Below are 12,121 nucleotides of genomic sequence, written 5' to 3' on the forward strand. Positions count from 1 at the left end.
TAAGAGACCCGAGAAACAAAGTCGACAACTCAAGACCACCAGAGCGAGAGAGAAAGGGCTTTCGAGCCGAAGGCCCAGAAGCGAAGTAGGTGCAGTGTGAAGGAACGGGACAGAGGCTGAAGTTGCGCGGGCTGAGTAAACAATTTTGGGCTGGTCTCTTTGGGTTTGGGCTTGTCTCGATTCCTCCGTCTCGTCGGCCCAACAGACTCGGAAACGGCCCCGAATTGTTCAGACGATCGTGCTCATCGTCGTCGTCGTGGAAAATCCCGCGGAAAATCGTTTGCCGTTGTGCGTAGTGCACAAAAGTGAATTGGGCATCCGTTCCACGCTTGATGGAGTGCAATCCGTTTGCGATGAAAATTTCGGCCCAAAAAACCCCCCCATCAACGTGTTCTGTGGAGTGGTTCCCACTCGTCGAGGCCGAAGAACGACGCGTGTGTGAATAGCGCGTGGTTAGAGTGGGAGCGGGCGAAAGTTCCGGTTCCGTTTCCGTTGTGTTGCCGTGAGTCAGCAGCAGAGTTGCGTGGTTGCGCCACCCAGTGCGCGGTGGAAGCGCGGAAGTGGAGTGTGCATATCCTGTGCGGTGCTTTTCTCTTCCCGAGCCCAAAGCCCAAGAAGTATGCGAGTGTAACGGGGAAGAAAAGAAAAGGAAAATATTGAATGAAATTCTACGTCTCTCGGGAAACGACGAAAGTTTTGTGAAGTGAACGACGAAGAGAAAAATAGAGAGGGATCGTGATTGAGCGAGGGGAGTGTGTGGCTTGCCCGCGAGCGCGAACGACGACGACCACGAGAAAGACGCAAGGTGCGCCAAGTTTCGCACAAAACGCCGAACAAACTATGGTGGTGCCGACGATGGATAGCCTACCGCGAGTACCTGATACCCACGGGGACACCGTGGACGAGAAGCTGTTCTCGGACCTCTACATCCGGACGAGCTGGTTCGATGCTTCAATTGCTCTCGATCAAATAGAGAAGGTAAGTTTTGCACCAAACGCACCCATTGGGGAGCCTAAAATGAAGATCCGCTTTATTTCTAGACGCTGATCTGCTTGATCTGTCACCTATAGTTGTCTATTCAGATATGGTACATTCAGAAGCAAACAAGTTTGAGTCCGTGTCTTTTCCACATCCCAAGTTTGGTCCAAATCTCAGTTCTCAAGCCAACTTAAAACGTGAAGCTTCTCAAAATGTGAATCGAACACAAATCTGTAGAAGCGGTAGGGGGGCTACTGGTCGGCCACCTACACTAGATCCGAAAGTTGGTCCCGAAATTCCACACGTGTTTCCAGCAAGATAGAGTGCCATATGTTGCCCGTTTTTACTGGGAAGGTAGCTCCTTAGCACCAGTTGACCAGTACCCACGGGCCTGGGCTGCTGGCTCACTGAATCACGATCGATCTCTCCCTTCGACGTGTGTGTGTGTGTGTTAATGTGTCTCCGATGTCGGGGCGGACCCCGGACTGTGTACGCACGGCCATCGCAGCACCGCTTTGAAGAGAGCGCGCATATGTTTGCCATGGTGTGGGGTGCAGTTGTCGCCGCCGAAGTATTCACGGCTCTTGGCCGGTCTTTTCTTGCCGCCGCCGACGACGGCGATCACCACCAGCACCCCGGGATTTACTACGGGTCCCCGCACGGCGGGAGAAAAAACAACAACATAAGGGCCTCTCCGGCCGCGGCAGTGAAGGGCAAAGGCCGGCGGCTCCGGTTCGGAGCCTCTCTCTTTCGCGCGCTCGCGCTGGAACGATATTATTCCATTAACCATTACAACTCAATCTACGGTTTCCCGACGAGACTGTCTCTCCGGTGGGTCGCCGCGTTCACAATCAGGCAAGGCAACATGATGACGATGTAGCATAGCCGGGGTCGTACGGTCCCCGGACCACACTACAGCATAAAACGAAGTCACAGTATGACGCGCGCGGTCAGTCGTGTTCAGGGTTGGGTCTTTAGTGTGTTGCCTTCCCGCTCGCCCGTGCACCAAACTTGCGGCCCGGGCGTCTCGTTCGCTCGTGCCCGTGGGCCTTTTCCGTTGGGTGGAACGTCGTCCGATCGACGGCTTCGACAGGCAGAGAGAGAGATCTGCCAAAGGGACGGCGGGTGAGGAATGATGCTCCGGCTGGCTGCGGGCGGGGACCGGTGAAAAGAAACGGGCAAAAGGCACAGCATAAGACGACAAGCAGCAGCAGTCTCTTGCCTTGCCGTGGAAAGGGACCGACCGGCGTGAAGGGAAAATAAGACATTAAAAGAAATCACCTATACCTTCTCTGCCGTCTCTCTCTCGCTCTCTCGAACTGTCCTCTCGCTCCAGCGCACTGGTCGCGACCACCGTTGCCGCCTCACGGTGGTCCCACTGCGCGTGGTGGTGGGACTTGTGTGTGGGTTTTTGGGATCTCTTTTCTTTCCACCGTCCATCGACTCCGAAATCGGTTGATTATTCCGACCGCGCACCGCGAAAGCCCCTGGTATCGTCCAAAAAATCCCTTCGGCGGCCAAGTAGGCGGCCAACGCTACGTGGTATGCGTGTGTGTGTGTGTGAACCAATCATTGTTGTGAGCGGGCGGCATATCTCCCGCTGGCTGGCTGTGCCACCTATGCCTTTGGACGTGTGTGGTTTATGCTCGGGACTCGGGGCCGGGCCCCAGAAAAATTTTCTGAGGTCGCCGTCGATTCCAGGGCCAAAACGGGAACTCCTTCCTGAGAGAGGATTACAGAGTATTTATATGACCGCGACTTCCACCTCCAAAGCGAAACAGCTTCGGGAGCGAGCTTTTATCACTCCGCACGATCGCCTCGGGTTCTAGTTTGAAATTCCACTTCCCAGACGTTCTCCTAGACGTCAGACCGTCGAGGAAGTCGATCCTCCGCCTTACCGATAGTAGGAGTCATCGGAGGCCAATGGGCGCGAGACGCGCGCGCAAGCTGAATGAAATCGAGTCGGTTGAATGAATTGCGGTAATTGGTTGTCGCGGCACGTTCCAAAGTCGGTCCAGCAGCAGCAGCAGCTGATAAGCTCCTCTCCCATTGAATGTCCAAACAAACGTCTTCCATAGCCTAGCGTACTCGGCGGCGCACACTGCCCGCCCAGTGTCGGAACGTGCCTAGACTCGCTGATGATCGCCGATCGTCGTCGGCTAGACGGTGCTGTACCACCGCAAACTATGTCACTAGCTAGGTATCACACAGTCTGGGCGGCACTACACAGTGCGTGGTCCAACATTCCTGTCCCTTGCACGAATTTGGTAACACACTAGGTCACGTTGGGAATCTCCCAAACCTGGTCTGTGGTCGGGTCGGGTCGGGTTGGTGATCCAAATGTGTTTTGGAACCCCCGCTGGATGGAGCAGCCACAGTTGACGGCGAAATTAGATCATTCACGGGCACCCATTCGCCCCAGAGTCTTATCGACGATCATGGCCCCACCCGACCGAGGCCGAGTCCTTGTGCGTGAACGCCTTTGGTTCGCCTTTTATGGTGCGGTTGTTATGTGTCAAAATCAGGCCGACAAGCCAGCGAGCCAGCCTCACAAGAGCACCGGCAACGAACGGGACACAAGATTTGCATTAGAGCAGAAAATTGACACTTAACACTGGCGGCAGCAGCACGGCCAGTTGCAGCTTGTACGCAGCTGGTTTTTCTACCTCGCTGTCGTCTACGGACCGGGGAAAAAAATAAAATAAAACACGGCAGGACCTTAATGATGGCGAAAAAATCACTTCAATCTCGCATTTTGCTACTCGAGTGTAAAGTTCACGCATCGGCCTTTAGACGTCCTAGACTCCGAGGACATAGAGCTAGTTGTCCTTCTGTTTAATCAAATCAACAAGAATCAACTATGACTGATGCCGTATAGTCCGTATAGTCCGTTTGAAACAAGTTCTGAGTATAGTTCGAGCTTCAAGTTGATGTCGAATTAGTCCTTAACTCGTTACTCTATTCATATCGTTTTTGTTTTTAAATAAAGCTTGATCAACTAATTGAAAATGGTTGATAGAATTGCTGATTAATTGGGTTGCTCGATCGATTGTATACTTTTTTGCACTGTTCCAACAGCTTCCGGCGCGTTGCTTTCTTGTTTTTATGTTTATGTTTCGCATTTTTATCCTTCATTTTCATTTTTTGCTTTTCGTTTCTTATTTTCCGGTCTACGTTTTCTCACTCTGCAAACTGATTGCCTCTTTAGTTCATTCTTCGATGCCGAGATTTTTCAAATTATGTTTAATCTAACGCAGCGAGCAGGGAGCATTGATTGTATGTTTACAGCTTCCAGCTTTTTTCCGAGTGGTCGAGCTTCTGTTTGTGATGCTGTTATGCTCTGTTCCCGCGCGCGCAATTCATTCACTCTCTACGCTTGTTTATTTTAGGTTTCGCCACTGCAGCAAATGCATCTGTTTATACAATGTGTGTATTCGCCTCACCACATGAATGCAGATGCGCGCAATGCTCGCGGAAGCACGGGAAAGTGGAAGACGAAAATCGGCAGCACTACTTCCCCCACGGGAGCGCGCGCACAGGGAGCCCCATAATTAATCTCGTGCGCGCGGTTGTTCGCAAAATTTAATCTCAAACGCAGCGTAAAAGCGGCTTCGCGCGCGCGCGCCATGCTCGCGCTACGGACAAATATGTTGTCCTGAGAAATCGCGTGCTCGGCAGATTGTTTGCTGTTTTTTTTCTGTGCTGTCCCCATTTTTTGTTGGTTTTTGATGGCCAAACTTTTGGCTGCGGAAGTCGCAGTCGCAAAGTCCGGCGCGACCAGCCTTCTTCGAGAGAGCTGTACACGAAAAGGGGCACACCATTTAACGGTTTGATTCAAATGGAGGTGCTTGATTGCAGTGTTTTACCGACGGTGCAATGATTTCTTGCCTAGATTTCAACCCCAATTAGACTTTTGACAAACACGGACCCCACGGAACGATGTTACCCAACATTGATCGCCAGGCTCACCGCACAGGTAGAGCCACACAATTAGCATGGAGTTGCCGCCGGCCGGTCGGCCGGAGAGGTTACCGTTAAAATGTAGGATGCGGAACACTCGCGCCGGGGCCCCCCGTAATGGCAATGCACACGAACGAAGGATGCAATTAAATGATCGAGTTTATTGTGCAATTATTTTGCGCACCGATCATTAGGATTATTTATTTTTCGTTTTCCTCATTGGCTCATTGGGCCCCCACCCACCTCGGGCCCGGCCCGAACCTTGCGAGTACCTGATACCCACGGGGACACCGTGGACGAGAAGCTGTTCTCGGACCTCTACATCCGGACGAGCTGGTTCGATGCTTCAATTGCTCTCGATCAAATAGAGAAGGTAAGTTTTGCACCAAACGCACCCATTGGGGAGCCTAAAATGAAGATCCGCTTTATTTCTAGACGCTGATCTGCTTGATCTGTCACCTATAGTTGTCTATTCAGATATGGTACATTCAGAAGCAAACAAGTTTGAGTCCGTGTCTTTTCCACATCCCAAGTTTGGTCCAAATCTCAGTTCTCAAGCCAACTTAAAACGTGAAGCTTCTCAAAATGTGAATCGAACACAAATCTGTAGAAGCGGTAGGGGGGCTACTGGTCGGCCACCTACACTAGATCCGAAAGTTGGTCCCGAAATTCCACACGTGTTTCCAGCAAGATAGAGTGCCATATGTTGCCCGTTTTTACTGGGAAGGTAGCTCCTTAGCACCAGTTGACCAGTACCCACGGGCCTGGGCTGCTGGCTCACTGAATCACGATCGATCTCTCCCTTCGACGTGTGTGTGTGTGTGTTAATGTGTCTCCGATGTCGGGGCGGACCCCGGACTGTGTACGCACGGCCATCGCAGCACCGCTTTGAAGAGAGCGCGCATATGTTTGCCATGGTGTGGGGTGCAGTTGTCGCCGCCGAAGTATTCACGGCTCTTGGCCGGTCTTTTCTTGCCGCCGCCGACGACGGCGATCACCACCAGCACCCCGGGATTTACTACGGGTCCCCGCACGGCGGGAGAAAAAACAACAACATAAGGGCCTCTCCGGCCGCGGCAGTGAAGGGCAAAGGCCGGCGGCTCCGGTTCGGAGCCTCTCTCTTTCGCGCGCTCGCGCTGGAACGATATTATTCCATTAACCATTACAACTCAATCTACGGTTTCCCGACGAGACTGTCTCTCCGGTGGGTCGCCGCGTTCACAATCAGGCAAGGCAACATGATGACGATGTAGCATAGCCGGGGTCGTACGGTCCCCGGACCACACTACAGCATAAAACGAAGTCACAGTATGACGCGCGCGGTCAGTCGTGTTCAGGGTTGGGTCTTTAGTGTGTTGCCTTCCCGCTCGCCCGTGCACCAAACTTGCGGCCCGGGCGTCTCGTTCGCTCGTGCCCGTGGGCCTTTTCCGTTGGGTGGAACGTCGTCCGATCGACGGCTTCGACAGGCAGAGAGAGAGATCTGCCAAAGGGACGGCGGGTGAGGAATGATGCTCCGGCTGGCTGCGGGCGGGGACCGGTGAAAAGAAACGGGCAAAAGGCACAGCATAAGACGACAAGCAGCAGCAGTCTCTTGCCTTGCCGTGGAAAGGGACCGACCGGCGTGAAGGGAAAATAAGACATTAAAAGAAATCACCTATACCTTCTCTGCCGTCTCTCTCTCGCTCTCTCGAACTGTCCTCTCGCTCCAGCGCACTGGTCGCGACCACCGTTGCCGCCTCACGGTGGTCCCACTGCGCGTGGTGGTGGGACTTGTGTGTGGGTTTTTGGGATCTCTTTTCTTTCCACCGTCCATCGACTCCGAAATCGGTTGATTATTCCGACCGCGCACCGCGAAAGCCCCTGGTATCGTCCAAAAAATCCCTTCGGCGGCCAAGTAGGCGGCCAACGCTACGTGGTATGCGTGTGTGTGTGTGTGAACCAATCATTGTTGTGAGCGGGCGGCATATCTCCCGCTGGCTGGCTGTGCCACCTATGCCTTTGGACGTGTGTGGTTTATGCTCGGGACTCGGGGCCGGGCCCCAGAAAAATTTTCTGAGGTCGCCGTCGATTCCAGGGCCAAAACGGGAACTCCTTCCTGAGAGAGGATTACAGAGTATTTATATGACCGCGACTTCCACCTCCAAAGCGAAACAGCTTCGGGAGCGAGCTTTTATCACTCCGCACGATCGCCTCGGGTTCTAGTTTGAAATTCCACTTCCCAGACGTTCTCCTAGACGTCAGACCGTCGAGGAAGTCGATCCTCCGCCTTACCGATAGTAGGAGTCATCGGAGGCCAATGGGCGCGAGACGCGCGCGCAAGCTGAATGAAATCGAGTCGGTTGAATGAATTGCGGTAATTGGTTGTCGCGGCACGTTCCAAAGTCGGTCCAGCAGCAGCAGCAGCTGATAAGCTCCTCTCCCATTGAATGTCCAAACAAACGTCTTCCATAGCCTAGCGTACTCGGCGGCGCACACTGCCCGCCCAGTGTCGGAACGTGCCTAGACTCGCTGATGATCGCCGATCGTCGTCGGCTAGACGGTGCTGTACCACCGCAAACTATGTCACTAGCTAGGTATCACACAGTCTGGGCGGCACTACACAGTGCGTGGTCCAACATTCCTGTCCCTTGCACGAATTTGGTAACACACTAGGTCACGTTGGGAATCTCCCAAACCTGGTCTGTGGTCGGGTCGGGTCGGGTTGGTGATCCAAATGTGTTTTGGAACCCCCGCTGGATGGAGCAGCCACAGTTGACGGCGAAATTAGATCATTCACGGGCACCCATTCGCCCCAGAGTCTTATCGACGATCATGGCCCCACCCGACCGAGGCCGAGTCCTTGTGCGTGAACGCCTTTGGTTCGCCTTTTATGGTGCGGTTGTTATGTGTCAAAATCAGGCCGACAAGCCAGCGAGCCAGCCTCACAAGAGCACCGGCAACGAACGGGACACAAGATTTGCATTAGAGCAGAAAATTGACACTTAACACTGGCGGCAGCAGCACGGCCAGTTGCAGCTTGTACGCAGCTGGTTTTTCTACCTCGCTGTCGTCTACGGACCGGGGAAAAAAATAAAATAAAACACGGCAGGACCTTAATGATGGCGAAAAAATCACTTCAATCTCGCATTTTGCTACTCGAGTGTAAAGTTCACGCATCGGCCTTTAGACGTCCTAGACTCCGAGGACATAGAGCTAGTTGTCCTTCTGTTTAATCAAATCAACAAGAATCAACTATGACTGATGCCGTATAGTCCGTATAGTCCGTTTGAAACAAGTTCTGAGTATAGTTCGAGCTTCAAGTTGATGTCGAATTAGTCCTTAACTCGTTACTCTATTCATATCGTTTTTGTTTTTAAATAAAGCTTGATCAACTAATTGAAAATGGTTGATAGAATTGCTGATTAATTGGGTTGCTCGATCGATTGTATACTTTTTTGCACTGTTCCAACAGCTTCCGGCGCGTTGCTTTCTTGTTTTTATGTTTATGTTTCGCATTTTTATCCTTCATTTTCATTTTTTGCTTTTCGTTTCTTATTTTCCGGTCTACGTTTTCTCACTCTGCAAACTGATTGCCTCTTTAGTTCATTCTTCGATGCCGAGATTTTTCAAATTATGTTTAATCTAACGCAGCGAGCAGGGAGCATTGATTGTATGTTTACAGCTTCCAGCTTTTTTCCGAGTGGTCGAGCTTCTGTTTGTGATGCTGTTATGCTCTGTTCCCGCGCGCGCAATTCATTCACTCTCTACGCTTGTTTATTTTAGGTTTCGCCACTGCAGCAAATGCATCTGTTTATACAATGTGTGTATTCGCCTCACCACATGAATGCAGATGCGCGCAATGCTCGCGGAAGCACGGGAAAGTGGAAGACGAAAATCGGCAGCACTACTTCCCCCACGGGAGCGCGCGCACAGGGAGCCCCATAATTAATCTCGTGCGCGCGGTTGTTCGCAAAATTTAATCTCAAACGCAGCGTAAAAGCGGCTTCGCGCGCGCGCGCCATGCTCGCGCTACGGACAAATATGTTGTCCTGAGAAATCGCGTGCTCGGCAGATTGTTTGCTGTTTTTTTTCTGTGCTGTCCCCATTTTTTGTTGGTTTTTGATGGCCAAACTTTTGGCTGCGGAAGTCGCAGTCGCAAAGTCCGGCGCGACCAGCCTTCTTCGAGAGAGCTGTACACGAAAAGGGGCACACCATTTAACGGTTTGATTCAAATGGAGGTGCTTGATTGCAGTGTTTTACCGACGGTGCAATGATTTCTTGCCTAGATTTCAACCCCAATTAGACTTTTGACAAACACGGACCCCACGGAACGATGTTACCCAACATTGATCGCCAGGCTCACCGCACAGGTAGAGCCACACAATTAGCATGGAGTTGCCGCCGGCCGGTCGGCCGGAGAGGTTACCGTTAAAATGTAGGATGCGGAACACTCGCGCCGGGGCCCCCCGTAATGGCAATGCACACGAACGAAGGATGCAATTAAATGATCGAGTTTATTGTGCAATTATTTTGCGCACCGATCATTAGGATTATTTATTTTTCGTTTTCCTCATTGGCTCATTGGGCCCCCACCCACCTCGGGCCCGGCCCGAACCTAGATAGGCAAATGTGATATGCGGCGCTCCTCCACACTAACGAGAGAACGGCACGCGGGGGTCGACGAGAAGAAGGGCCTCGGACATAGAAAAGCATATTTATGCCAACGCGGGCGCCCCGAGGCGCACACGAGGCTTTTGGAGGGGGCTGCACGAATAGTCACGATCGTGAAACAATTTACGATTGTGTCCACGTCCGCGCGCGTCCGATCGTCGGCCAGAGATTTGTCGTAATTAAAATACCACAGCCATTCACCGATCACACCGAGCACCTCACGCGGGAGAGCATTTCAATGTTTATGTGAATTACCTTTCGAGTCTGCGGCGGCGGCCAACTGGTGTTGCCCTTTTCCTTCGCTACCCACCACAGGAAGTGGCATTCTCTTTCGGCAGAGTTGGGTTCGGTTGGGTTGGCCACATTTTCCATGCTGCGCTGATATGCGCGCGGTGTGAAGTTAATTGCAGTTTGATTGAACCGCCACCGCAGATCGCGATGTCCTTTGGCGCGAAATACATTCGTTACACTGTGTGAGGATAATCAATTATCGTTGTGGAAGCGAATGTTACGTGGTGTGACAGTAACACGTAAAGGTGTACATGAAGAATCTATCGCCATATGGTTGTACGGTCTTCCGGCCTTTCGAGGGATTACTGCTGAAGAGAAGTTCGACAAAACTGGAGGTGGCAACAATAATGTTTGAGTAAAATAGCGTCAATTTGGCCCTAAATTATACTTGAATCTACGGTCTGGTGGGATTCTGCTTGCGAAAAAGGATCATGTACTTATGGCTTATCATCTAACCAGGAACACTTCTTTTACGTGCTTCTCCGTCGGGACGATCACCAAATTACCTGGGGACCCAATCTCGTGGCCTAATAATGTGCTAGTGACGTGTTGACTTGACACACTTTTCCCAGCTACCCTCCACTTTTTTCAGCTACCCTCCACAGTGGTAAATGATACACGGAACTTTCTTATTTATGTGCAGTGTTGCCATAATCGTTGATGTCGGGAGCATGTCAAGCTGCACCCTCATAATTGTCTTTGAACCGAACCGAACCGAATGGACAACGTTTCCCGGTGTGTGTCATGTTGAGGATTATCCTGAAGATCACCAACTTCGTTTCGTTCATCTCATTCGCTTTTCATCTCGTCGTTTTCAATAATCGTCGTTTTAAATAATATGGGCTGGGTGCACTTTCTGTTGGTGATGGACGCAGTTTGGTCGTGTGTTCCGGTATGGATCCATCACCGAGCGTCCTGTTGTGTTGTGTTGTGTCCGAGCTCCAGAGAAAATTTTCTCGATGGTTCCGCTCGGTTCCGGTCGCTTTCGTTTCGGTGCATCAAGTGCATAATTACACTTGGTGCGCGCCTTCATTAAGAAAAAAGCCCAAGAAGCCCTCTCGACGGGCGGCGGCAAGTTTGATTAGAGAGGCAGCTATTGGCGCCGCGCGCATTGTAGGTTTCTCGTGTAGGTCAGTGCCGCTGCCGTCGGTCGGTGGGGAAAGGAGCAATCAAAGAAATTAATAGTGCGACGCTGAGTAGAGAGGGTTGTAGCAGCTGACGACGGGGTGATGCTCCTGACGATGGTAGGATGTTTCGCCATTTTTCCATTCACACACGACGCGCGCGTAGGGTCTTTCCCGTTTTCTTGTGGTATTATTTTTAAACCGACACATCGGCGTGTACGTAGGATGTGTCGTAGGATGATGGACCCCCCACACACCCCACCGCGCGCGCACAGGATTCCATATTTGGCATTCACAAACCGCGCTCTCCGCGGTTGTTGTTTCTGCCGTCCGACTATTATTATTATTATTGCTGCTGCTGCGCGGTGTGGCGTGGCGTGGCCCGCCCGTGTGCTGTCTGGCTTCACGCGGGACCACCCGGCTCGCGCCGGGTTGTGGCCCCAGAGGATGGCCAGCAGCGTGAGCGAGACGGGCGGAAAACAGAGAGATCGCACTCTCGCACCAAGCAACGGCAGTTAACGGAGCAACCGTCCCGCGCGATCGCCCTGCTTTCCGGAATGGTGGCCCCCTTGTGAGTGTGTGTGTGTGTGTGTTGTGATTGTCATTCGCCATGCGGTACACCGAGTTCCGGCACTCTCTCCTTCTCTCTGTCTCTGTCCCTCCTCCGCCCAATGGGATTGGGCCCCAAATCAAGATCACGCACGCAAGATACGCGGGTTCCGGGGTCGCCTCGTCGCCGCCTCGTGTTATGGTCTCCTGTTACTTTTGTCAATCGGCTGACGACAACACGTCCGACGGGATGAACTCTCTCTCTCTGTCACTCGTGAACGAGGCTCATGAGGGGGGGGTTCACTGTTGATCGCGCGGTGCGTACGCGGAAAGCGAAACCAACCACGCGCCCGCGCTCTCTCTCTCACTCGCGCGAACGTCTCTGATGTAACACGCGCGTGTGATCATCTTGAGGAGTGCGCGGAGCGGCGAAGAAGGGGGCAACGCGCGTTGCGTATGTTTTCATTCCAAGCGTCTCTCTCTCTCTGTCTTTCTATCTCCCTTTCACCTCGCGATCGCTCTTGGGCGGAATGCGCCCACAGATCTTCTCGCTCGAGGTTTGTGTGTGT

At 52.3% G+C, this 12,121-nt stretch overlaps 1 protein-coding gene across 1 annotated transcript in view; it reads left to right on the forward strand.

The window, feature by feature from the left end:
- Positions 1-840: 840 nt before the first annotated feature.
- The window catches only part of LOC128278325 (protein patched), a 36,165-nt gene continuing 24,884 nt past the window's right edge, over positions 841-12,121 (forward strand). Inside the window, exon 1 of the mRNA XM_053017035.1 lies at positions 841-978. Coding sequence (XP_052872995.1) covers positions 841-978 — 138 coding nt within the window. The remainder of the gene's footprint in view (positions 979-12,121) is intronic.

Source organism: Anopheles cruzii, chromosome 2, assembly GCF_943734635.1.
Source record: "Anopheles cruzii chromosome 2, idAnoCruzAS_RS32_06, whole genome shotgun sequence".
Lineage (NCBI taxonomy): Eukaryota > Metazoa > Arthropoda > Insecta > Diptera > Culicidae > Anopheles > Anopheles cruzii.